The sequence below is a fragment of the Papilio xuthus genome, unplaced genomic scaffold (assembly GCF_000836235.2).
Source record: "Papilio xuthus unplaced genomic scaffold, Pxut_1.1 DF825355.1, whole genome shotgun sequence".
Taxonomy (NCBI): Eukaryota; Metazoa; Arthropoda; class Insecta; order Lepidoptera; family Papilionidae; genus Papilio; species Papilio xuthus.
In genome coordinates this window covers 667,945-695,672 of record NW_013533294.1, presented here as the reverse complement: position 1 = coordinate 695,672, position 27,728 = coordinate 667,945, and the positions used below count along the sequence as shown (strand labels likewise).

The following is a 27,728-nucleotide window of genomic DNA, read 5'->3' as shown; positions in this document are numbered from 1 at the left end:
GAGTAAATTATTTTCAAATTACTTTCATTCGATTACTATTATCAATTTTGAGACGATGACATTTAATTACTAACGCATAAGTGTCATAAGATGGGGGAGGCCTACTTCCAGCAGTGGACAAGTTTAGGCTGAGTATGATGATGATGAAGAGACATAATTTATAAACGCTTGTTCCTTTCCATACTCATGCTATAAGATTTAATTAAGAAATCCAAGCTTTTTGTAATTGATCAACTTTTTAAAGCAAAATATGTTTTGTACAGTTTGTAGTATATTTTACAATAAACCCGTAACAGATTAAAGAATATCCTATATGTCCCCTACCCCGCTAAATGACAAAATGGTAGGGAAGGGAAGAGGACTGATTTAGTCTCTGACACTCATCAGACTGTAGTTGGAATTAAAAAATTGTATCTTGAATGACAAAAATCTTACTAATTACTAATAAATGCGAATGTTTAGATATAAGAAGATATCTCCGGAACAACTGCATGGATCTCGCTGAAAAGCAAGTAGAACATAGTCTGGAAGAACATATACTAATTAACATGTTTTTAATTTCGCTCGGACGGAGTCGCGTGCTACAGCTAGTCAATAAATAAAACACAACTGTACAAAACAATTTTATTACAAAACTTATAAATTTATTATACAATATTTGAGACATTTATAAATTTTTTTTTACAATTTAATTTTGTACATTGAAATATTTAAATAAACTAATTATTGCTTTATCATAGATTACATCTAAATACGTCATTTAATAATTAAATACAAGAAACAGAACGACAAAGATATCTGACGCGGTGGCAATAAGTCAAATAAAATTATGACATCTCACTAACGCCTTAATGTCAGTGTCAAATGATCCTTGTCACTCATCTTTATAAATGGACTAGCGGACCCGACAGACGTTGTCCTGTCTACACGTCTTTAATTCGAATATTATTTAAAATTTGACACTGCGATGGTAGCGCCGTCTGTCGGATCCAATGTAAAACATTCCAAAATCAACAACAACTGATAAATTAAAAATTAATTAAAAAAACATTGTCCAGCGGACAAAATTGTGAATCTAAACCATTCCCAGATCCTTTTGAACACACAAAAAATTTCATCAAAATCGGTCCAGTCGTTTGAGAGAAGTTCGGTGACATACACACTCACAGAACAATTATATATATAAAGATTGCTTGAAAATTACAGCTTTGATTTCGGTTCTTTAACACATTCGCTAAAAAGCGATTCTAAACAATAATTTTCGATAAGTTAAGAAATGTATTATGGAATCGCTTATTAGCGAATGCATTTTATCAAACCCCGCAGTTGTTACGTTACAGTTAATTATAAAATTAGTTCAAAACCTCACCACCACAAACCGCTATCAACAGCGTTAAAATGTCGAAAATATGGGCACAAAATATTACGTCTTTTAACCAGTCCATTTATAAAGGTCTAAGACACCAAATCTCTGCATAAAACATATCAGCCCTGTCTTTCATCTTTCACAAAACAAAGATAAGTTTTAAACGAAGATTTTCGCCTCAGAAATCCACAATAACCGGATCAGATTTATCGGACTATATTACCATATCAAAAATATCTATAAAACAAAGTCATTGGTAAAAAAACAAGGATATACAAAGAAATTGTAAAAAAATGTCCATAGACAAACATAACATTTAATTTTCAATGAATGGAGTATTATACAGTCGTACCTGGATAAGCGAGAAACATCCATAAGCGAGAGTCATTGTCTGGTGCGAGAAACTCCGAGTTAGAAAGAAACCTCTATAAGCGAGAAACTCGAGTTAGAGAGAAACCTCTATAACCGAGAAACTCGAGTTAGAGAGAAACCTCTATAACCGAGAAACTCGAGTTAGAGAGAAACCTCTATAAGTGAGAAACTCGAGTTAGAGAGAAACCTCTATAAGCGAGAAACTCGAGTTAGAGAAAAACCTCTATAAGCGAGAAAGATACCTATGTCCTGTGATTTGTGTTTATCCAGGTACCACTTTAATATCTATATGTATTCAATCTTGAGGCTAAAAAATTAGAAAAATGTAGAGTTTTATATACTAGTTCTTATACCTATTTTATTGCAATTTAACAATCAAACTTACTTTAAGAGAAAAGACTATGTGAATTTCTCGTAATTTGTAAATCAAATAACCTTAATAAATGAGAAACTACTAAAAGTGAGTCTTTAAACGAGAAAAATATCACAATTGTCAACCTCATTTATCCAGCGTCAAATGTTTAGATGGATGGATGGATGTTAGTTATAAGGTATCACCAAAACAGCTAAATGGATCTTAATGAAACTTAGCATAGGTGTAAAGCGTAGTCTGGAAGAACACATAGGTTTTTTTTTGACAGGACAGTTGCGGATGACAGTTTTTGTGCCAAGAGTTAAATTGGCTTATATACCAATTTAGTACCTATTTTATATATATCTTTATGTATATAATTGACTTTGAATTGGCCCCTTCGGAAACTTTAAGATTTTCTCATGTTGACTCATATGAATTATTAAGTAAATTAAAATTCAAAGATATGTGTGAAGTCAACCTGCACTTGGCCAGTGCGATTGACTATGGCCTAGTCACCCCTATCTTAGTTTAACCTAATTAACCCCGGGGATGTATAGTGTAGTGTATAGTGAGCTGATGATGATGATATAATTTAAGCTATATTATAATTTGATGTACATGATGATGTTGGCTTCCTTAATTTCTCTTTAATAATATCGCAAGGTGATTTTGTACTGAAATCGAATCTTACTATATTTGAGTTGATTATCTCTTTGATGTATGGAGCTGGGACGGTTTTTAATCTTGATGTTAGTACTTTACCAAATGTAGAACATTTACCATGTTTTATCTTTTGTTTTAATATATAAGACATATCTGTTATACAAGGTAAGAGTGGTTCAGGCTTTATTGTTGGTATGTCTTCATCAAAATCATTGAAGTTAAGTTCAAATATGGATTCCGTTGAACTACTTTTGCTAAGATCTTCTGGTAATGGTTTTGATGGTCCGCATGGTGTTTGTAATGCCTTCATTAAGTCTATAACGTAATCCTGATCGTCTGTTTCCATTTTATTCGACTTTTCTTCCAATTTTTGTTTCTCTTCGATCTCTCGCTTTTCTTTCGCTTTTAACATATTTGCTACCTGTTCTGATAGCTTGTCTAATATTTGACTGTTATTTTCACTTAATGTAGGTATTGGTAGACGTTTGTTAGGCGAATGTAAGAAAGATTCAGAAACACTACCGTTGTGGGATAAACTTTTTACATTAGGTATAGGTAAGGATCTCTTTGTATCATCGTTTGACGAACTTTCTCTTAAACTGGTCTGTGAAAGATGACTATCGACTAACGCGAATAATGAAGAATACACTTTTGATTCCATTTTTGCACAACAATTCCTTGTTATTTCACTTTACTAAACTATAAAAGTTATTTTGTTTTGATAACAAAGACGTAATACTATGACATAGACAATGAATTTTGTTTATGTGATGACATTTGTCAGATGACATTACTAAAGTTGCCATGATAAGAAAAATTCACCCAACTTTACCGAACTAAAAGTGGAAAATATCAAAAAGAATTTCAGCCTGATGAATTTATAAAGATTTGAGGTTTATTTGTTCCTGAATAAAAGGCGAAATTCACAGAGAAACAGACATAAATATTTCGAAAATTATTTTTACGTTATAAATATACGCAACACAAATACTCATATATAATAAAATATATAATAAAAAAAAGTAAAAAAAAAGTAATGGTCGCAAAAGATGAAATTCTTTCTTTTATATTATTATAGACACTCTAATTTTATTAATTGTATTGAAATTGTGACTAATGGAACCTCAATTGGGAATCCAATTTGTCCCTTGTTCGAGCATTTTAACCGAAGTTACTTTCGTAATGATTTTTGTTATTTAAATAGAATCTTTCCCTGTCTACACTTAAGCAGAATTTCACAACGATTTACGAATAACATTTTATCTGGAATAAACAAAAGATGGGAAAATCTTGGAACAAGTATAACGAGTTCTAACTAATCATATCGACCATTGACTTGTTTTCTTGACATTTGACCGTAAGACGAACACACGAATGGCCATAGACCATTTATGTGCCTTTTAAAATCAGTCGCACGGTCATTCCGTGATACAAAGTCGTGTGATATACAGAGAGAAAAAGTTCTTTTGTTAATCCGATTGTAATTACGTGAGTAAATTATATTTTTTACTTTAAATGTTATTGATTATATTATATTTGTGTTTTTTATACAGCAAGCTCTTCTATAGAAATTATTAATGAGACGGTGTTTTTAAAACTTTTTTTATGATGAATGTTGTACTATTATGATCTCATAGTTATAGAATTATATCGGATTGTTTTAGACAGATTATATTATTTTAAGATAGATTTTTCATAATTTATTCTTCCAAATATTACTTTTAAGTAGTGGCTGATATGAAAAGGTGCCTTTGAAGTTTTTTTTTTTAATTACAAAATTTTACGAAGGAGTTTAAATACTTTTTTATGAACTTTCCTAATAAATACATCTATTTATTGGAAACCGGACATACAGATCGAAGGAATATTGTTTTAATTATTTCGTCGTAATCATTCCATGAACCTAATCAAATTGACCTATGTCGTAACAAATCTTGTTCTCTGATAAAACTCAACAATTTATCTATGAATTTACGTTGTTTATAACTTTAAAACATAAGATTTCATGTACGACTACTACTTATATTTAGTAAAAAAAATATATTTTTACTGTTTTTCACTCGCAAACAATTCTTTCGTCTTCTATTCAACTTTAATTATTGTTAAAAAGTTGGATGTAAAATAAAACTAGAATCTCTATTGACTATTATGACATCAAATGACAGTTCACTTTTTTCAAACCGGTCAAGACGTTTAAGAAAAAAGGTCGCAATTGAATATATAACCGCGAAAGTTAACAGATGTTATCAACAACTGGTCCATGTTGCATGAATATGTCGGCTTGACCGTTGCAATACGACCACAAAGAAGGCAGGTGTGAAGGTGAAGCAATTCCGCGTAGTCTGATGATTGTGCGTGCCGAAGGCGTAATTTTACTCGTCTTTCCCTTCCCACCCTTTGCTTATAAGGAAAAAATGGGAAAGGGAAGTGGATTTGACGGAGGGGACGCATAGGAACTGGAAGTATTCTCTTCCTGTGCGTCCCCTACCGTCGATTAAAGGAAAGAAACACAATGCGGATGTCTATGGGCTGCGTTCGCGGCGAAGTCAGGTGGCCGCTTGCTTGTTTCATCAGCAGCTAACTATATGTCCCCACTTAGGGTCTCGGAGCCTACCCTAATTTAGACTATGCCATACTGAATGCCCAGTGCTGGTTGACTTCACATATCTTTGACTTTCTCAGATATTTGCAGCATCACGATATTTTCCTTCAACGTAACAACATAGGATAAATGTACATATGTTATTCGAAAACACATTGGGACATGACAAGGCATGCAGATTACAAATCAAAAGTTTTAACCCCTGACCGTTTGTTTGTCTGTTCCTTGTTTGTTTGTCACCTTATAATTAAAAATGTTATTGACAGATTCATGATATTTTTGTTACTTAGGTTGTATAAAAGTTACTGGAGCTTTGTTAATCTGTAGCTAACTGTGCAATCGTCAATACAATCTATAAACACGCATCAATTCACGTAACTACTTACAAACAACAATACAATGTAGTCATTGTTTTGAATAAGACTTTAGTCATGAGAATGACTAAGAAAAACACGGATTTTTTTGCAATTTTATAACACAACTAGCTGTCGCCGGCGACTCCGTACGCGCATAATTAAAACTATTGGTCGCAGCGTAATGTTATATATCTTAAAGCCTTCCTCTATAAATGGACTATACAACAAAAGAAGAATTTTTCAAATCGGATCAGTAGTTCCTGAGATTAGCGCGTTTAAACAAACTCTTCCGCTTTATAATATTAGTATAGATTTAATTATGTTCAATCTATAACGACTAATAAGAACAGATTAATGAAATGAGAGCATAACAAAGTAGTTTATAATTATTAATCACAAAATGATTTTATTCCGACAGTTTAAGAACTGTACTAAAGACACATCTAATTGAAAATGTATTGTTTAAGATCAAGTTAGTTGACGAGGAAACTTATTCCCAGATCGATTGTTATCTTTTTAGCATAAGTATTATAATTTTAGCAATAAAGCTATAAATGTATATTTTTTTAAATATAAGTAGATTATTGTTGTGCTAGGATGGTTTACAATAGTTGAATGGCGGGACTCGAACCCTCGATCTCGTAATTGGAAATCTGTACCTTTAACCATTAGGGTATTGACGAATTGTAATCAATATTAATATGTCAATTAAAAATGCCGTCGTAACATTTTCAATGACTTATGTCATTCCAAAAGAAACTTTATACAACTACTAGCTGTCGCCCGCGACTCTGTCCGCGCGGGATTAAAAATAGATGTTGGCCGATTCTCAGACCTACTTAATATGATCACAAAATTTCATGAGAATCGGTCAAGCCGTTTCGGAGGAGTATGGGAACGAAAATTGTGACACGACAATTTTATATACAAGATTTTATATCTTTAACGACAATTTAAAAAAAAATATACATTGCATATTTCTTGTTATAGCAAAATTCTTTGTTTTAAAATGAAAATAATTATAACAGGAAAAAATAGTCTTAACCTTGTTTGTTCTTGTCGGTTAGTCACGTAACATCCGGCCAATGACCGGTAGCACATATCTACTTACAAATCCAAGGTTCAAACCTCGGTTGAATACTAGATAGCTCTGCAGTACTTTGAAGTTGCAACATTACTTTATATTTCTAAAATAAACGTAGCCTAAGTTACCCCTTATTATATAAGCTACCTGACAATAAAAGTCCTGTCAAAATTGGTCAAGCCATTTCAGGGATATTTTCATTCATTTATATTAATTATTAGCTTTAATAATAACGGACAGAACCTTAGAGTACAAGTACGAAAACGTACCTACAGAAAGCAGGACCATAGAACTACGAATTACACAGTGTGACATAGCCCTGAACCCTATTAACTTTCAATCCCCTCCCAACTCCTCTCAGAAGGCTTGGTAACTAAAAGAGGGTCATAGAACTCTTCCCCAGGGCACAAACTTACTATTGACAGATTTTGAAATGTGTTTGAACATTCTATTCTTACTTGCAATAATAACGATTGTGTTTTAGCAGATTTTAAGATAATAAAAATTTAAAATTTATATTTTCATTAACAGGATGAAATCTTTATCTATATGGGCCTTGTTGGCCCTGTTTGTCTGCGTGCAGTCGCGTACTACACACGTTCAACAGCCAATCACAGCACAGATAACCTCACTAACAGACAAGGTAAGTTAAAAGATTAGTATCGTGGCAGTGAAAGTTTCTCCTTACTATAACTAGATGGCAGCACTGTTAAATGTAGCACACGCTTACGTTTTTTGTACTGTTAAGTGTTTTTTAAAACTGCGAAAGACATCATGTTGCGGCCTCCCAATAGAGTAATAATAACGAAATTACGGTCCGAGCCGAAGTTCCTGAGGGAGCCCTCGAGGTTAGTTACTCTTAAACGAAGTTAAGGGTAAGTGCCATCTGCGCTTGGCCACCGCAAGCCCAGTGAAGCTATTTAGGCCTCCTCGAGACAAACAGTGGTAATTCAGTCACAAAAAAGAAACCTTAAGTTAGGTAATTCACAAACATGTAGGGTAATTCACAAACATGTAGGTTACGTTTATTCATGGTCCTTCAACCGGGTTTGGCGAGAGGAAATTTTATTAAATAGTACCATCAGATGAGAAGCACCGTTCGAATTGTGAGTCAAATCGGAATTCGGAATTACTAGATGGCGCTACTATGAAAGTTAAAACACGCTTTGAATCCCGAAATCTGCAGTTAAAACTTCTATTTATTAATCTATACGATTTTTTTCTGATATTAGGATGCGCGTAGAAAGGCGAGTGTACATGCAGCTTTTTCTAACGCTGGTAGACAAGCTGGTGTCGAAGTCTGGAGGATTGTGGTAAGTAAAAAAAAAAATAAGATTGTACGTTGGCTATAAAGTTAGAGATAAGACGAAGAAAGTATGGATTGTATAGTAAGTAATGTATGCATAAACGTAGTGTTGTTTGTCTCGAACGTACACGCCATAAGTACGTGCCGGAGAGAGGGGACGTCAGTCTATGTCAGACCTTTGGACCGGGAGCACGTGTCGGTACGTAACGGAGCCAAATATAACGCAACGAATGTTACATGTATGAAAGAGGATATGACTGATAGAGATGTATGAATGTACATAGTGTGCCGACCCTCCGTGGGGGTGAGCAGGCATGACAAAAGTGTACATTGTAGTATACTTACTATGGATATAACTAGCTGTCGCCCGCGACTCCGTCCGCGTGAATATATGAAAAAACTTAATCAGTGTACCCTATGTGTTCTTTCAGACTATGTTCTATACGTATGCCAAATTTAATCGAGATCCGTTCAGTCGTTCTAGAGATATCTTCAAACATCCATCCATCCATCCACATCACATCCATCTAAAAATACGCAGTTACAATATTAGTAAGTTAAATAAAAAGCATCTCTTCAAGGCATAAATTCGAAAAAATAATAATAAATAGTATCCTATGTCCGTCTCCTGGCTCTAAGCTACCTCCTCAACAATTTTCAGCCATATCGTTAAATCCGTTCTTGAGTTATAAATACTGTAATTAACACGAATTTCTTTTATAAATATAAGAAGAAAGTTACTATAGAAAAGTATAGAAAAGGAATATGTTCTGAATACGATTTAAATGTAGAAACAAGACAGAATAATGATGTGAATAAGTGAAGTTTAATTAATATTAATAAGAATCCACGTTTATCTTTCAGGACTTCAACCCGGTTGCCGTAGCGCAAAATGACATCGGCAAATTTAATAAAGGAGATTCTTATATTGTTCTTAAGGTAACTACTATTAAAAATAATCCGACTAACTTATGAAACACACTATGCCTTTTATAATTATTTAATCATCTATTAGTCCACCATTTTTTTAGCCGACTTCAGAAAGAAGGAGGGTATCAATTCGTACGTATTATGCGTGTTAAAGTGTAAATCCGCCTCTGGTGCTCCGATTTTGACATTTTGGATCAAAATGTTTTTTATTTAGCTTCATACATAACTTCACTAACGTCGTCAGACTCGGTGGAGCGATGATCTTCGCAGGGCAGCTGGCAAGAGCTGGATGAGACTGGCCGAGGATCGTGCTCAATGGCGTGCCATAGGAGAGGCCTATGTCCAGCAGTGGACTAGTATAGGCTGATGATGATGACGATTTCTTCACTTCATTAATTCTACGTCAAATTTCTCATTCGATACGATCAATTCCTTAAAAAGAGGTACAAAGTTTATATTTTTTTTATTAATAATGTTTCTAGACGACAGCCGACAAGAAGAACAATCTGTCTTGGGATATTTATTATTGGATCGGCAGTGAATCCACTCAGGACGAGTCCGGTGCTGCTGCCATCTTGACTGTAGGATTGGATGATAAGTTCAACGGAGCTGCGATACAGCATAGAGAGACTTTAGGACATGAGAGTCAGCAGTTCCTTTCTTTATTCCGACCAGGTATGATATTAGTTTTTCCCCGCGATTCTGTCCTGAGTTCTTCAAGATTATGGTCTACATCTAGGATAAAATTCAGAGATTCATGCAGCCATTCTAGAGATACCTTCTAACAAACATGTAGTAATATAATTACGAGTAAGTTATAGACTGAAGTTATTTGACCAGATCAAGTGGTCGCAAGCTTACTCCTCTTCATCCATCCTTTACCAGGGACGATTCTCCACACGGCCGACGGCTAACACTCTGTAAATCAAATTTTTGGTTTATTAAGTGATGTTTAGAAATTGTTAAATAAAATTATCATTTACAGCTATTAGGTACATTGATGGTGGAGCTGCGTCTGGCTTTAACCATGTGGTCACCAACCCAGGTGCTGAAAAGCGATTGTTCCACATCAAGGGAAAGAAGAACATACGTGTTAGACAAGTATGTATGGATTACAAGCTGTCTAACTTTATTTGTAGTCTATGTGTTCTTCTAGACTATGTTCTACATCTATGGCAAATTTCAACGATATCCATATAGACGTTCTGGAGATCATCAGCTCACTATACGTCCCCACTGAGGAGCTCGGAGCCTACCTTAAGTTAAGGGTAATTAGGCCATAGTCAACCACACTGACCAAGTACGGGTTGACTTCACACATATGTTTGAATTACTTCTCAGATATGTGCAGCATCACGATGTTTCGTTGCATCATGTTGTTTTGTTGTTCTGGAGATACCTTCAAAAAAAACATCCATTTTAATATTCGCATTTATAATATTAGTAAGATTTACATAATTTTTAAGGTTCCGTACCTCATAGAATAAAAACAGAACCCTTATAGGATCACTTTGTTGTCCGTCCAACCAACTGTAGACATGGTTCAGAAAAGTATCATTTGGCTTCGAAGCTACCACCTCTTGGTTAGATGTCCGTACTAAAAACGATTAGGCTATTGTTTAAAATCACTATTGTAATTAAGAATTTGTACTTTTAGACATTATTAATAAGAATCATTTGGCGCGAATGACGTGCTTTCGTTACAAAGTCAAGTGTCAGAATAAGTGAGGGGACATAAACGTCAACTTTTTATTAAGGCTATTGTTGCCAGTACACCGACACAATTTCGGATTTTCTTCCTAACAGTAACTACATCGTGGAATGACAAAATATACATATGAGATCGTATTTCAGGTGGATCCTCTTATTGCATCAATGAATAAAGGCGATTGTTTCGTACTAGATATTGACAACGATATTTATGTATACGTTGGTGACAGTGCCAATCATAAAGAAAGACTAAAGGCGATATCATTCGCTAACCAGGTCAGAGATCAAGACCATAATGGTAGAGGCAAGGTTGATATTGTTGGTAAGTGATTTTAACAGACCTATCGTGAGTTTCTAAGACCAGAATCATCGTTTAAAACATATCGTTATCTCTGTTTTGTCAAAGATAATGACAGGGATGACTATATGTTATATACACAGATTTTGGTGTCAGAAACCCACGGTCAGTTCACTATATGTTCCAACTGAGTCTCGGAGCCCATAAGTGAGAGTATGTGATAGTGAATGCTGTTCCAGTGCAAGACTTGACACATATGTTTGAGTTTGTCAGATATGTGCAGCATCACGATGTTTTCCTTCATCGTGAGAACGTTGTAAACTATATTAGTGGTCATAAACTAAGGCGTAAAGCCTTAGTTTCAAACTTAACTTTAGCTACTTGCTTGTTAAAGTCTAGATTCTACTGAACATGTCGTATTTAATTAGTATATCTAATTTCAGATCAATACTCAAGTGATACAGACGTACAGAAGTACTTTACAGCTTTAGGTTCAGGAACTAGGGATATAGTTCCCGAAGCCAGTGCTGGTGGAGATGATCAGGTTAGTTTTTATATTAAAAAAACATCCATACTAGCGTTGTACTATAGGGGAACTTGGCGGTACTCCACCTTAACCCATTTGTGCCTAACGTTCGATAAATCGGACGCCAATAAAATTGTTATTTTAGGAGTTATATATATATATTACTAACCGTTTATTTTTTAAACAGTAGTATAATATATATTTGAAGTGGTAATACTGTTGGTATGACATTCCGGCAAGCGATTTATCGGACGGGCTATAAAATCTAAACTTTCATATTGATAAAATATTTTATACAATTTAATGGTCAAATACACTCGAAATGAAAATATATTACAGTGGTCATAATGAAAAAGGCGTTAATAAACTTTATGCAATATTGGGTTAAAAGCCACAGTCGTTTAAACGTTTCGTAAGCATTGAGATGATACAGAAACAATCGGTCGATCAGTGATTTATTATGACGTCATTTATGCAACTCACTGCTACCTATTTGGTTATTTTATATGGACAGAGATTGCCTCATTGCAAGGAACATAGCAATTTTTCTAAAAGTAGAACACCGTGAATGGCCCTGACTGTACATATTGTTCAATCGAATATCGATAAGCAAGAAATCTCTAAAATTGAGATTTGTCCCGACGTATAAGTGAGAAACTTGGTATACAGATCTCTTACTACTCTTTTCAGTCAAAGAAAAATATCTTGGTCTCTTAAACTCTCGCTTATTTACGTTCTATTGTGTTTATGTCACTATATTATCAATATTAATCTTAATTATTACTTTTAAAAAATTAAAAAAAAATCTTACTACTCAAAAAATATCTATCCTAGCGTCATATAAATATCTTCTTTTTACTTCTAGACTTTCGAAAGGAGTGAAGAAGATGCAGTAATTCTGTCCGAGATATCCGACAGTAAGGGATCTTTGGTAGCAACACCTCTACGTAAGCCATTCAGACAAGAAAATTTGAAGCCACAGGTAAGTTAATAAAAATATGTTAAAAAAATAAATAGTTATTAAAAAATTAATCTGACTGTACGTCTATAATTCGTTAAGAATTCGCTTTAGCAAGAGGAATTACTAATTTTCTTAAAGATCTCCCGACAATCGGGGAAAAATTAAAATATGGCAACCCCAAAACTCTAATACCCAAAAGTTCCCGGATATACGATTTTTTTCTTAAAAATATATAAAGAGGATAGTTTTTGTTTCCGTATTAAATATTAAATTAATTACGTAATTTTTCAAGTAAAATATTGTTCATATTCAAAATATTATTTAATTTTAGGAAGCTTATATCTTGGACACTGTAAGTGGCAGTATTTATGTATGGTTGGGAAGACAGGCTACTAAAAGGGTGAGTAAATAAAAAAAATAAAATCTTTCATTTACCTTCTCTATCGCACCTGTGAATCTCATGCGCTTCCCCTCTCACTCCAATATGATAAGATCGACAGATATTATTAATGTTATTCTTAATATAACAAACATTAAAATTAAACTTTCGACATATTTAAAAATAAAATTATCAATTAATTACAGTTGAATCAATGGAATTATTGAAAGTAATAATTGAATTTTGTCTAATTAATTTTCCGCCACAAATTTTTAATTTGAAGTTAAAGTGACATTTACTTTTTTTTTAGGAAAAGACGGAAGCGATGTCAAAGGCGCAACAGTTGTTGAGATGCAAAAATTATCCTTCTTGGGTAAGTTAATAAAAAAAATTAAAAAATATATTTTGATGTTTAATTTAGTCCATTTTTATTAAAATAGTTCTTACAAGAAAATAACATAGGAATAATCCTTATAATTAACTTAACTTAATGATTTAAGTGCTGTACGGAGTGGTTCAATATCTTTTGTCTTTTATAACAGGTCCAAGTGACAAGGATTCCCCAAGGCACAGAGCCAGCTGCATTCAAACAGTACTTTGCGACATGGCAGGACGTTGGCATGTCCCACAGCCGACTAGTGAGATCAGCTGACAGTAAGTATAAATAAAAGGAGAGTCCTTTTCCAGAGTCAGGTTTCTTGGTTTAACATTAAATGTAGTAAAATATCAAATTAATTTAAACGTGTGGTATACTAACTGCTTCTTTTGGGTAATTATCACTCTTTAAATACGTAAATATTTTTTTCATTTGGTTTCAAATGCACGTGTTTGGGGAAGTTTATTATTCGTTATATAAAAAGAGCTTTTGATCTTCACTTATTTTATTTATATTTCAGAAACATCTTAGGATAATTTGAAGAAGAAAAAAATACTGCAAATACTGTCATGATATTTCCTACATTTTTTTAAAAAAAGATTTATGACATTATTATTTTTTTAATTTTATATATTTTAAAAATTAAAGTTAATATATAAATTATTTATATTGTTCAAATTTATAGCATGGAAAATACTCATTATTACGTTTATAAAAAAGCTTTTGCATTGTGGAATAAATAATAAAATATAAATATGTTAAATGGATTTTGTTTTATTTATCTAAGAAGCTTTTCTGCTTTCATTTTATGGTTTGCATAAATACTGTTTGCGCATGAGAAAATTGAATTCAAGTCAAATGAAAAAATAGGACGCAAAACTTAATAAGGCATGAAAGGGAATTTCGTTTTATCCTTTAGTAGATTTCCTTGTATATTCCTTATTATTAAAAAATATTCTATTCTAATATATAAGTATATTAATATTTAACATTGGAATTAAAGATTTTAATAATTTAGATTTGTTTTCAATAATAAAAAAACAGAAAATTACTCTTTGATTCTTGGCTGTATGATTACAAGATTTTTGCCTTACGTAAAAGAGAACTAAATGAAACGTCAAATATACGATTGTAAATAAATGTTTTTAAAATATTCAAATTGTTTTTTTTTTATAGAAAAAAGTAAAGTTGTGACATAATTTTTTTGTAAATAGCAAAAACTCTTTCATAAACCATAAACGGAATATATTGGTATATCTTAGTATTTGTGGTTAATAGATAAGCGAGATAATTAATCGATTATATTGCTGTTACAAATAAATCATTAATTTCAGCAAAAACTACCACAATGAGTGAAAACTGGATCCAACCCAAACTCTACAAGGGTATTGTGAAATCAGAAACTTTAATGCTATTCGAGGAAATACCTAATTTCAAGCAAACTGTAAGTAATGTTTTACGTTTAATTTTCTTAGAAGATTTAACCCAAACTCTTAAATACAAGGATAGTATAAAAGTTTTTATGTTTCTATTCAAAAGTTACGACCTCAAATAACATCAAAACAGTGTACAAGATCACATCTGATCCTTTCGGCTTTATATAATGAAAATTCGGCATGATTCGCTATTTTAAACTTTTACGGAATTCTATAACTACTAAAATATTGGACGCAAAAGTTATACTCATTTACGACTCACATAAAAATGATTCAATTGTTTTATAAATATCTGAAACTAACAAAAAAAAAATCTTTTTTAAAACAATCGAAACTCGTTTATCTGGACGTCAATTGTTCACATTCAAATTGAGAATACTGGCTACATCATGCCACATTTTACAAAATAAAAAAATATCTTCTTTATTTCAGGATTTAAGCCAAGATTCAGTCTTTGTACTGGATATGGGAGATGAATTATTTGTGTGGGTCGGAGAAGATGTATCAGAGTTGGAGAGAAAGGTGACATTTAATATACATGTAAGTTTTTTTGTAAATTTAGCAGTGGTAGACGCCAACATCTGCACGTTGCACGCCCGGTGCAATACCACAACCACACAGAACACCTCAAGTGCAAAGCTATTCCAACTACAGTCTGATAAGTGTGCATTCTGAAGGCTTTAATTTAGTCCTTTTTTCTATCTTACCTTTTCTTAGAAGGAATGATAGGAAGGGAACATGTAATTAACAGAAGAAAGGATGCATAGGTATGAGAAATATTCTCTTTCTGTGTGTCCTCTGTCAATAAGTTTGAAATTGCTTGCTCATTTGCCACTTTGTCTATAAACTATCATGGTCTTAGTAATATTCTACATCCATGTGAATCATCGAGATCCGTGCAGCCGTTCTAAAGATATTTTCTAACATACATCTAAACATTCGCATTTATAATATTAGTATGATTGTTTTAATGAACATTTCAGGCGCATCTTGTACCTTTGAAGTCTAAATTTAGTAAGAATTGGTATGTTATTATGACAAAACAAGGACTCGAACCTGAATCCTTTAAAAAGTCATTTGGGAAATGGCAACCGGAGTTACTACAGGTAAGTTCTCTTTTAATAGTTGACATGTTTAGCAATATCTTAGTATCATTAGTTCTAAAGGTCCCGGAGGGTCTCGGAGCATATAAGTGAGAGTATGTGATAGTGAATGCTGATCCAGTGCAAGACATGACACATATGTTTGAGTTTGTCAGATAAGTGCAGCATCACGATGTTTTCCTTCAACGTAACAACATAGGATAAATGTACATATGTAAATGTAACACATTCATACATCACGGGATTACAACGGAAACGGGAAAGGAAATGTTAGTTTTTATATTACATGTTTCCTCTTACAGAAACTAAGAAATAGTGATGATGAAGAAAAATATGATGCTTTGAACTTCAATGAAATAGATGATTAGAAATCTAATATAATCTTTAGGATCAGGAGCAGGGAATATTAAAAAAAACAATCTCTTATACACTACTAAAGTACTTTTCTTATTTAATAACAAAAACTAACTAAAGACAGGCGTAAAGTGGAAGCAATTCCGCGTTACGTCTGATGAGTGTGCGTCCCGGAGGCCTAATTTATTCCTCTTTCCCTTCCCACCCTTTTTCTTATAAGGAAAGGACGGGAAGGGGAAGTGGACTTTCCGGATGAGAGGATGCACAGGAAATGGAAGATAATTTCTTTCTGTGCATCCTCTCCTCCGTCGATTAAAGGTAGACAATGCATATGCAATTGTGTATGTCTATGGGCAACGGTCACTTCGCTATTTCAGCGACTTCAGGTGACCGCTCGCTCGTTTGCCATCTTATGAAATAAAAAAATAAATAAATAACAAAATTGATTGAATTAAATTAACACTGAAATGTAATATTAACTTGATTAAATATCAGAGTTCAAATGATTAATTATTTTGGCAAGTCAAACGGGCAGAGCTTCCGCTGGCTTCAGTGTGTCAAAATGAGTGCGGTCTCTTATAGTGGCATCACCCCACCATTATTCTTAAGTTCCACCCTCAGCTAATTGATAAGAGAAATATGTATATAACATGTCAGGAGGTTAAAGTGCATTCGCTTTAAGCAATTCCATAATGATTTATAAGCATTTAATTTTTTTTTTAATTTAATCCAAAAAATCTTAGCACAATGTTATAGTTTTCTCAGTGTAATATTCAATAGAAATTACGATGTTTTTTTTTAAATATATGTCAGTTTTTAATCTGTATAAGTATATTAAACTATTCCTGCTGTAAAATAAATATAAGGTGTATAATATAATGGGCATTTATTTATAATTAATATTTTTAAAATAAACTTACTTGTAACGGAACTTTTCACAGCTGTCAAATAAGCCGCCATATTGATTTTGACAGTAATTAGAATAAGTAATAACATAATAAAATATATCAATGTTTTAGTGTTTTTTATTAGTTAAATGCTTTTTTATATTACTTTTTAAATAAAAAAACAAATCGTCATAAAATTTCGTGAAATACTCATGTTTTGTGTGATATATCCATCTCTGTCACACTAATGCTCTATTGTATATATTCCTCTCGCTCTAACACTGACATGCGGATTGCAGAACGAAGTTAAGGCATCTATCTCTCTCGCACTTGTGTATTCTTGTATATGTTTGTTTCGTTCGCTGTGAGTAACGTAACAATTTTTTTTGTAATTGTATAAATTTCCTGTTGAAATCAACGTCCGTAGAAATAGTGTTCAATTTATGTAGACAATAAATATATGTGATCGAATAATTCGTTTTTATTTACCTTTTAGTATGTTGACTTACTGATGTTTAGAGAAAGAAGGTTTATCAAGAAATAAAAAAATCAAGCGATATTTAATCTTACTGATATTATAAATGCGAATGTTTAGATGTTTGAAAATATATCCAGAACTGCTGTATGGATCTCGCTGAAATCTGTCATAGATGTAGAACATAGTATGGAAAAACACATAGACTGATTATTAAGTTTGTTTTTAATTCTGCGTAGACGGACTCGTGAGCGACATCTAGTTAATATATAAAATTATGAGACCTTTTTTGTCCGATTTATAGAAGGTTAATGGCGCGCGTATTTTTATGTACGTCATTTCGTATGTAAGTTGGATCGTAACCTATAGCATAAAAGATTGAACAGATTTTGACAAGCGAGGTGTCATTCGATTCGTATTCTTCATCAATAAAAATACGACTGTTTAGATGTATGTTTGTTAGAAGATATCTCCGGAACGGCTGCATGGATGTCGCTGTAATTTTTTTTTTTATCAAAAGGTGGCAAACGAGCAATCGGCCACCTGAAATCGCTGAAATAGCGAAGTGAACGTTGCCCATAGACATACGCAATTGCATATGCGTTGCCTACCTTTAATCGACGGAAGAGAGGATGCACTGAAAGAAAATATTTTCCCTTCCCATGCATCCTCTCATCCGGAAAGTCCACTTCCACTTCCCATCCTTTCCTTATAAGAAAAAGGGTGGGTAGGGAAAGATGACTAAATTAAGCCTCAAGGTCGACGTAGTCGCAGGCAAAAGCCTAGTAGTATATAAACATAACAATAAATGAAAAAAACATACAGACGAATTTATAACCTCCTCCATTTTGAAGTCTGTTGAAAAAAATAATTTAAAAACCTCAATTCTTTTAAGCCACATTCCAAACTTGAGGTCACAAATAACATGTGATATTTCCTTATACTACTTACATCAAATTCATAAACAAGATTTTTTTCTTTCCTAATTTATATCTCTATATTTTTGCGTATCGTAAATTATCGGTCGCCCGCGCTTCATCCGCGCGGATATAAAAAAACTTAGTAAGTTGTCTATGTGTTCTTCCAGACTATACTCTACATCTATGACAAATTTAACTAGTTCCATGTAGCAGTTCCGGAGTTGCCTTCTAACAAATATTTATAATATTAATAAGAAGTAAGATTATTTGATATAACACGACAGTTGTCAGATTTGTAAACGAGTTTCTTTTGTAGTACAACTAGCTGGTTGATCTCCGTCCGCACGGGTAAACAAAATTAGTAGTCTGTGTGTTCTTCCAGACTATGTTCTACATCTATGACAAATCAGCGAGATCCATGCAGCAGTTCTGGAGATATCTTCTAACAGACATCTAAACATTCGCATTTATAATATTAGTAAGAAGTGTCAGAGGGAACGAACCTTTTAAAATAAGGAAAGGATAGGAAGAGGAAGTGGGTTTGATAGGAATAATTTTTCTGTACATTGACGTTTTACGAGACAAAGTGCTTCTTTTCTGCCGCTTTTTCTGCCACAGACCTCTATAAATGGATAGGCGATAGCTTGAAAATGATAGGCTTTACGTTGTTCCAACTTAAACACGTATTTTGAAGTTCCTGACAGTTAATGCTATGTCTATTATTAGTTCCAATCCTCACCACTTCAACGAACTGCAACAATCAGCGCCAAAATGGCGTATATCAAATAGGAACAAAATACCACGGTTCATAGCCTGTCCATGGATAGAGGTAAATGCCTTATACTTATTATAAAAAGAGTCAAGTTATGGTCATAAACTGGTTTAATTATAAAATATACTAATTGTGGCCGCGACTTCGCGTGAAATTCTGTCTGGCAATTTTAATTGTTTATTCTTCATCCACTATAAGTCCCCACTCTCGGGTGTCGGAGTCTACCCTAAGTTAAGGGTGATTAGGCCATAGTCAACCACGCTGGCCAATTGCGGGTTATTTATTTAAGCTAATTATTCTACCAACACTTATAATAACTTAACAAAACATTCACATATTCTAATACAAACTTTCATCCCCTAAATTTATTTCGCACCCTTGGGGGTTAAATTTTAACAAACATTGAAATTCATATTTATGTATATAAAATTAACAACCTTAAAAATAAGTTTCTAGCTTCTATCTATAAAAATGACGATAATTACATACAAATTTCCAACCTCCTTTTCAACCCCTTACAACCCTTATTTCGCGTTAAAAAATATCCCATATCCTTCTACAGATTCTAGACTATCTGTGTAGGAAATTTCATTTAAATAGGTTCAGTAGTTTTTGCGTGAAAGCGACACATACAGACAGAGTGACTTTCGCATTTATAATATAATATTAGCAAATATAAGCATAATAAGTAGATTGTTATGTTGAGATTGTCCGATTAGTTCATCAAATCAGTTTGTTGTTGGAGGTTGGATTTATATATAAAGAAAACATAAATATAAATTTTATCTTACTTAAGAAATATTTTGTTTTATAATTATTTATGTTAATTATTTTTAAATTAAATTAAATTTATTTATGAAATGTTAAAAAGTTAAATAAACAAGGTACGTATTATATTTTTCTTAAGGAAAATAATCTCGTTTGTTATAAGGTAAATCTGAATAAAATATATAAGTTGATACGTACGTAATAATAAAATTGGTATGTCCGTATGTACACAATGTTTTTGCGTTGTTGAAAAAAAATCTATTTTTAAAATTTTTGTCTGTGTTGCCAGTGACTCCGTACGCGTAAATTTAACTTAATTATTAGTCTATGTGTTCTTCCAGATTATGTTCTATATGTATGACAAATTTCATCAAGATCTGTTGAGTTGTTCTGGAGATATCTTCAAACATACATCTAAACATTCGCATTGTATCTTTGATACAAACAGACCCAAAAACGTATAACAACAATACAACATACAAGTTTATTGTTCATTTTATTGAAGATAGTGTAAGAATAATTTTATATTTATCTTATATTTAAAATTCTCGTGTCACAATTTTCGTTCCCATATTCCTCCGAAACGGCTTGATCGATTCTCATGAAATTTTGTGAGCATATTGAGTAGGTCTGACAATCGGCCAACATCTATTTTTAATCCCGCGCGGACGGAGACGCGGGCGACAGCTAGTTTCATATAATGTGCCAGCGACTTCGCGTGAAATACTGTCTTGAGCTGTCCGGTACTGGACAGCACTTATCTTCTTCTTCTATATATAAAGAAAGTGGTGTTAGTTACACTATTTATAACTCAAGAACGGCTTTACCGATATGCCTGAAAATTGGTGAGGAGGTAGCTTAGAGCCAGGAGACGGATATAGGATACTATTTATTCATTTGTTTTCGAATTTATGCCTTGAAGAGCTGCTTTTTATTTAACTAACTAATATTATAAATGCTTAGCTTGGATGTGATGTAGAAGGATGGATGAATGTTTGAAGATATCTCTAGAACTGCTGAACGGATCTCGATTAAATTTGTCATACGTATAGAACATAGTCTGAAAGAACACATAGGCTACACTAATTAAGTTTGTTTATATATCCACACGGACGGTGTCGCGGGCGACAGCTAGTATATGTATGCATAATGTTTATATATGATTTTATTTTCTTACAGAAACAACACATATATTAAGGAAAAAACAATAGAAATTATGAAAGAAATAACGTCCATTATTACGTTACTTCTTATACAGCATGTTTTAAGTTACGTTAGAGGTAATTTAATTTGTTATTTGCTTAATATTTATTATTCCTTTATTCTGCTTTTCTTTTTTTTTCTACAGAAGGTGAAAGGTGTGTAGACAAGACAAGTAGAGTTTCAGGTCAATGTTTACAGCCACAACATTGTCAATCCGCGAACAAAGATTTTTTGTAAGTATAAATATATATTTTTTTCTATATCATAAGATGGCAAACGAACGAGCGATCACTTGAAATCGCTGAAATAGAAGTGACCGCCCATAGACATACGTAATTGCATAAGCGTTGCCTACCTTTAATCGACGGAGAGGATGCACAGAAAGATAATATCTTCCCTTTCCATTCATCCTCTCATCCGGAAAGTCCATTTGCACTTCCCATTCTTTCTTTATAAGAAAAAGGGTGGAAAGGGAAGGAGGACTAAATTAGGCCACCGGGACGTTTGTTCTTTGTTTTTAAATCCATACTCTCGGGTCTCAGAGCCTAGGAGACTATGTGATACTGAATCTGGCTTAATGAGTGACTTGACACATATGTATGAGTTTGTCAGATATGTGCAGCATCACGATGTTTTCCTTCATCGTAAGAACATAGGATAATTACATATGTAAATGTAACACATTCATACATAACGGGATTACAACACAGGACCTCATTACAAGTCAGTTTAACCCCTGAGCTATCGACGTTCTGACTAATTGTACATACATGAATTGTTTTTAAAATTTTAGCGAACGTGGAATACGACCGACATTTTGCGAATATTCAAACAAAAGAATTTTAATATGCTGTACAGAGAAACAACAAGTAAGACCCAGGTAAGTATTTTTTTTTATAACACAAGGTGGCAAACGAGCGAGCGGCCACCTACAATCGCTAAAATAGCGAAGTGACCGTTGCCCATAGACATACGCAATTGCATATGCGTTGCCTACCTTTAATCGATGGAGGAGAGGATGCACAGAAAGAAAAAATATTTTCCCTTCCCATGCATCCTCTCATCCGGAAAGTCCACTTCCACTTCCCATCCTTTCCTTATAAAAAAAGGGTGGGAAGGGAAAGAGGACTAAATGATGCCTCCGGGACGTACACTCATCAGACGAAACGCGGAATAGCTTCCACTTCACGCCTGTCTTCTGTGTGGTCGTGGTATTTCACCGGGCGAGCCGGGCCAATTCGTGCGAAGATGTTAAAGCGGGCTCTACCACTGTTAAAAAGTATCCCAAATTCAAGCATAAACATCATGAAAAAAAAAACATCCTGTAGTTAAAAGTACAAGGTTAGACGAAGTGCATTCGCTTCGAAGCGGTTCCATAACGAATTTAAAAAATTATTCAAACTTTCGTGAGACTAAACTGATATAAAAACGGCTAAACACTCACGTATATTCATCCGGTGGCTGCATCGACTAGTTTTGAGCCCATTGAGTGAGCGACGGGCCGTTTCCGCCAAATAATACCAGTACCACTCATCCTGATGAAGGGCCCCCGATGGGCTCGAAACTAGTCGGTGCCACCGGACGAATATACGTGAGTGTTTAGCCGTTTTTATATCAGTTTAGAATAAAAAAAAATTATGTATTGACGCGCGACAATCACATGACTTATCCAAAGTTACTGTCAGTTCTATACGTTAAAAAGTTCGTTACGGAAACACCTCGAAGTGATTGGATATTGCCTAACCCCGCAATATATATGGCATGTCCGCGACTCCCTAAGCGCGGGAAAATAGATAGATTTCGTCGGGAATTTAACTCTAGTTGATGGTTGGAATACCATTATTTTATTCACAATGGCAAAGTTATGGGCGACTGTTTAATTATTAAATAAGTCAACCTTATTAAATTTACTGTGTTTCCAAAAAAATTATAACCTCAAACCTTTTCAAACAGCGTTCGACCAGTGTGGCAAAATAACAACGCGAACAGCAACAAATTTCGAGCATTAGAAAGAGTTAGTGAAAGGAGTAAGCATATAATTATTTTTTTTTTAATTGCAAATTACTTAAAACTTCGTAGTCAAGTTTAAAATGCATCTAAATATCCAAGTGTACACACAACACCAGAAAAACAAATCGCCGCCATCTCATTGTGCAAGCGAGAGATACATATAGTAATTCATACGAGAGTGAGCGGATCAGCTATATATGTTCTGTTTTAGCGCTTATACGTTCCTCTTTTCCTCACCTTGACCTTGAACCATTGACGTTATAAAATAGATAGGCTATACGGCGTAGTTTTTTGTGCCTATTTCATTTTCGCCATTTTGTCGCTGATGGTAACGGTTTTATAGCGGTGGTTTGAATTCGAACTAATAATATAGATAGAAATTACTGTCACGTAGCATCAACTTGTGTGTTTAAGGAACGATGTAATTTTCAAGTAATCGCCTATCCATTTATAGAGATTGTCGCATTTTGTTTATTTTTTTATCATTGGTAAAAACAACACAATTAAGAAGACTTTATTTTTTATTTATGTTTACATTTTTTTTGTCAGAATGCAAAGAATACAATAAGGGTGTTGTGCCAATTTATTTCGGAAAATACATCTTTGGTGGAACTAACGCAAATCCTGAAGATTTCCCACATATGGTAAAGAAATTTGATACAAGTCGAAAACCTAATTTATTTATCTGTAGATTGATGTCTCTTTATTACACACTAGAAAATAAAAAAAATAAAATTTAACCTCAAATTAAAACTTACCAAGAGTGAAAATTTTGCGTAAACTTGCGACATAAACTATAACGGTTTTGTCTGTGGTCTTTTGGTTTAGAAGTTTTATTTTTCACAGCACCTAGCGACCCAGACCTAAACATTTGATATAAATTCCAGCTTGATACCTTCACGCGTTTTTGAGAAAAACGCGACTTGACAGACGGACGGACGGATAACAAAGTGATCCTATAAGGGTTCCGTTATTTTTCCTATGAGGTACGGAACCCTAAAAAATACTTTTTCCCATTGGTTATGTTACAGATAACATATATTATTATAATTTGGAATATCTTAGTTATGGTGTACGTTGTTACGTTGAAGGAAAACATCGTGATGCTGCACATATCTGACAAACTCAAACATATGTGTCAAGTCTTGCACTGGACCGGCATTCACTATCACATACTCTCACTTAGGGTAAGCTCCGAGCCCCTCAATGGGGACGTCTGAGAGCTAATAATGATGATAAAACTGCTAATATTTTAAGTAAAAAAATTCCAGGGTGCAGTTGGTTGGCTGGACTACCTAGGTGACTACAACTTTGGATGTGGCGGAAGCCTTATAAGTCCGAGGTTTGTGTTAACCGCGGGTCATTGTATCAGTAAAGCTAGAAGCATCAATCCTCTGCCGGTTATTGTCCGACTGGGTAATGTCGACTTGGATCCAAAGTATAAGGATGGATACCCCTTAATTGATGTAAGTTCTGATTGAATAAGACGATATAAATATGTTCTAAATCTATGCCAAATTTCATCGAGATCCATGCAGCCGTTTTGGAGATATCTTCAAACAAACATACATCTAATCGCATGCGACTTAGTGCGCGCGGTATTAGAAAAAAAACTTAATTAGTAGCCTATGTGTTTTTCCAGATTAAGTTGTATATCTATGCCAAATTTCATCAATGCAAGAGATTCTAACAAGAATATTCGCATTTATAATATTAGTAAGTGGTCCCCACTGAGGGTCTCAGTCTACCCTAAGTGAGAGTATATGATAGTGAATGCTGGTCCAGTGCAAGACTTGACACATATGTTTGAGTTTGTCAGATATGTGCAGCATCACGATGTTTTCCTTCACCGTAACAACATAGGATAAAAGTAATAAATTCGAATATAGCGACCCTAAATGATTTACTTTCACGTAATTAGAAATCATGAATTTTGGGACGATGGGAAAGGGACAACAGTCTTCTGTGCGTCCTCTTCTCCGTCGATTAAATGCATCTGCAATAGGCAACGGTCCGATAGCTAATTTTCCACTTAATATTGGATGGATGGATGTTTGAATATATCTCCAGAACTGCTGGACGGATCTTGATGAAATTTGTCATACATATAGAACATAGTCTGGAAGAACATATAGGCTACTATGTTTTTTAATTCGCGCGGACGGAGTCGCGACAACCGCTTGTAATATGTGAAAGCATCAGGCTTATCTTGTCGTTTAATCATCCTGTTACTGTCTTAATTTCAGGCTACAATAAGGACTATACATAAACATCCAGACTACAGACCACCTTCACGTTACAATGATATTGCGTTACTGGAATTGACACAAGATATGAATATCACTGATGATGTACGTCCAGCTTGTCTATGGACGAAATATGATTTCGAGAATTACACTACAGTTACTGCGACTGGATGGGGCGTCACTGAAAGTAAGACTGAGAAACTCATCACCTTTCTAATAGCAATCGGTATACCCTGTCTTTCAATTTTGACGGAATTTTGGTGTAAAAAACCCCACGGTAGGCACCGAGCCCCTCGGTGGGGACGTATAGTGAGCTGATGACGACGTGCTTACGTTACTAAGTCCAGTGTCAGAATGAATAGTGAGTGGACATAAACGTCGACATTTTAGTAAGGTAGTTGGGTCAATGCATTGCCACATTTTCGGATTTTCTTCCTAATCTTTATATATATAATTCTTCTGTGAGTGTGTATGTCACTGAACTTCTCTCAAACGACTGGAGCGATTTTGATGAAATTTTTTTTGTGTGTTCAAGGGGATCTGGGAATGGTTTAGATTCACAATTTTGTCCGCTGGACAATGTTTTTTTCATTTAATTTATTAGTATTTGTTGATTTTGGAATGTTTTACATTGGATCCGACAGACGGCGCTACCATCGCAGTGTCAAATTTTTATTAAAAAAAGTTTGAAATTTTCAAATTAAAAACGTGTAGACAGGACAACGTCTGTCGGGTCCGCTAGTATTATATAAAATAATTTACAGACACAACAATACCGACCAACGTACTTCAAATGGTGAGTTTAAATTTGTACAGCAATGAAGTCTGCGATCCTGTAATGCCGAGAGATCGAAATTGGAACGGCTTTGCTCCGACACAAATGTGCGCGGGGGTATTTACTGGAGGAAAAGATACGTGTCAGGTAAATAACAAGTGCCATTAAACCCCTGTACATCCCCACTGAAGGTCTCTGCACCTACCCTAAGTGAGAGTAGGTGATAGTGAATGCTGGTCCAGTGCAAGACTTGACACATATGTTTGAGTTTGTCAGATATGTGCAGCATCACGATGTTTTCCTTCACCGTAACAACTTAGATTAAATGTACATCTACATATATAAAAGAAAGTGGTGTTAGTTACACTATTTATAACTCAGGAACATTGTCTACTGCCCACTTTGAGACTAAATATTTCCTCAGAAGTTGTTGTTGAGAGTAGAGAGCTCATGCAGTCGTTGTCAAAGAGGCCTCCTAGCTAAATAAAATTACAAATCACCCCGAAAGCCTCTACACAACGCCCCCATTTTCTTTCTGGGTCTCTTACCGCCTCCCTTGAGACCTGCAGCGCTGACGACGCGCGAAAGACTGGTCTATACAGTCCGACAATAATCAAGTGTCATTGACATGAGGGCGCTAGTGTGCTGTCATAATTTAGTTTGACGTATGGACACGGGGTCAGATAAATTGTCGTCTATAATTTAATATAAATATATTTAAAAGTTAAAATACGTTTGATTTGTTTTAACAGATTTGAGTTCTTTATTCTAGGGTGACTCCGGCGCGCCTCTTCAAATAACGCCAAAGCCGCGAGAGAAGATCCATTATATTGTGGGAGTGACGTCATTTGGTGGTCGTTGTGCCCAAAAAGGACACCCAGCTATATACACTAGGGTATCTAGCTATCTAGATTGGATAGAGAGTATCGTTTGGCCTAATGAATAAACTATTATTTAAAAAAAACATAACTCTATGTTAAAAACCATAGTGTGTCTAAGATAGATAAGTTTGACAACTGACGCCTTTAAAGTATCGAATTCATTTTGTATTGGGTGCACTTAACGGATGGTTGTCATAGTGTCGGATCGACGCACATCGAATAACATTGAACTATCGAGAATCTTGTAATAAAATTAATCAAACAATTGACTACTGTAATTTATTTATTAAACTTTTTGAAGTCATTACAATTTTGCGATGTAACACACAAGTGCCTATCACCACCTCAAAGGCCGGCAACGCATCTGCGGTTCCTCTGGTATTGCAGATGTCCATGGGCGTCGTTGAACACCTCGGTGTTCCCGCTGCTCGTTTGCCCCCTTCTGTTATAAAAAAAAAAAGTTCTGGTTTAATTATTTATGTAGTTATGAAGGATAAAATAGGCAAAGAAAGAAACAATTTTAATTATATTGTAATTCAAAAACAATAATCACGAAATTACCGATTGCAAGTTCTATGAGAATGATCATCGAAAATCGATAATTATTAGAATCG

The 27,728-nt window shown here is 34.2% G+C and overlaps 3 protein-coding genes across 4 annotated transcripts; 2 read left to right on the top strand and 1 right to left on the bottom strand.

The window, feature by feature from the left end:
* Window positions 1-2,365: 2,365 nt before the first annotated feature.
* Window positions 2,366-3,517, bottom strand: LOC106125976 (uncharacterized). The gene has a single exon (XM_013323389.1). The coding sequence runs from the start codon at window positions 3,415-3,417 to the stop codon at window positions 2,686-2,688; it is 732 nt and encodes a 243-aa protein (XP_013178843.1). The 5' UTR covers window positions 3,418-3,517; the 3' UTR covers window positions 2,366-2,685.
* Window positions 3,518-4,106: 589 nt separating this feature from the next.
* LOC106126027 (gelsolin) lies at window positions 4,107-16,269 on the top strand. The gene is made up of 16 exons (XM_013323480.1): window positions 4,107-4,244; window positions 7,330-7,441; window positions 8,031-8,111; window positions 8,969-9,043; window positions 9,517-9,709; window positions 10,020-10,135; window positions 10,889-11,066; window positions 11,486-11,586; window positions 12,434-12,550; window positions 12,861-12,929; window positions 13,219-13,281; window positions 13,451-13,562; window positions 14,619-14,728; window positions 15,153-15,260; window positions 15,704-15,826; window positions 16,126-16,269. Exons 2-16 carry the CDS (start codon window positions 7,331-7,333, stop codon window positions 16,189-16,191), a joined length of 1,623 nt encoding a protein of 540 aa, XP_013178934.1. The 5' UTR covers window positions 4,107-4,244; window position 7,330; the 3' UTR covers window positions 16,192-16,269.
* Window positions 16,270-20,077: 3,808 nt separating this feature from the next.
* On the top strand, window positions 20,078-27,526 carry LOC106126048 (serine protease snake-like). 2 transcript variants are annotated; one of them, XM_013323511.1, is made up of 10 exons: window positions 20,078-20,115; window positions 21,179-21,279; window positions 21,348-21,435; window positions 21,996-22,082; window positions 23,156-23,229; window positions 23,762-23,856; window positions 24,484-24,678; window positions 25,459-25,645; window positions 26,223-26,380; window positions 27,006-27,526. In XM_013323511.1, exons 2-10 carry the CDS (start codon window positions 21,216-21,218, stop codon window positions 27,177-27,179), a joined length of 1,122 nt encoding a protein of 373 aa, XP_013178965.1. In that variant the 5' UTR covers window positions 20,078-20,115; window positions 21,179-21,215; the 3' UTR covers window positions 27,180-27,526. The 2 variants fall into 2 exon arrangements, with proteins under 2 accessions (XP_013178965.1, XP_013178966.1); XM_013323512.1 differs by lacking the exon at window positions 24,484-24,678.
* The last annotated feature ends 202 nt before the right edge of the window (window positions 27,527-27,728 follow it).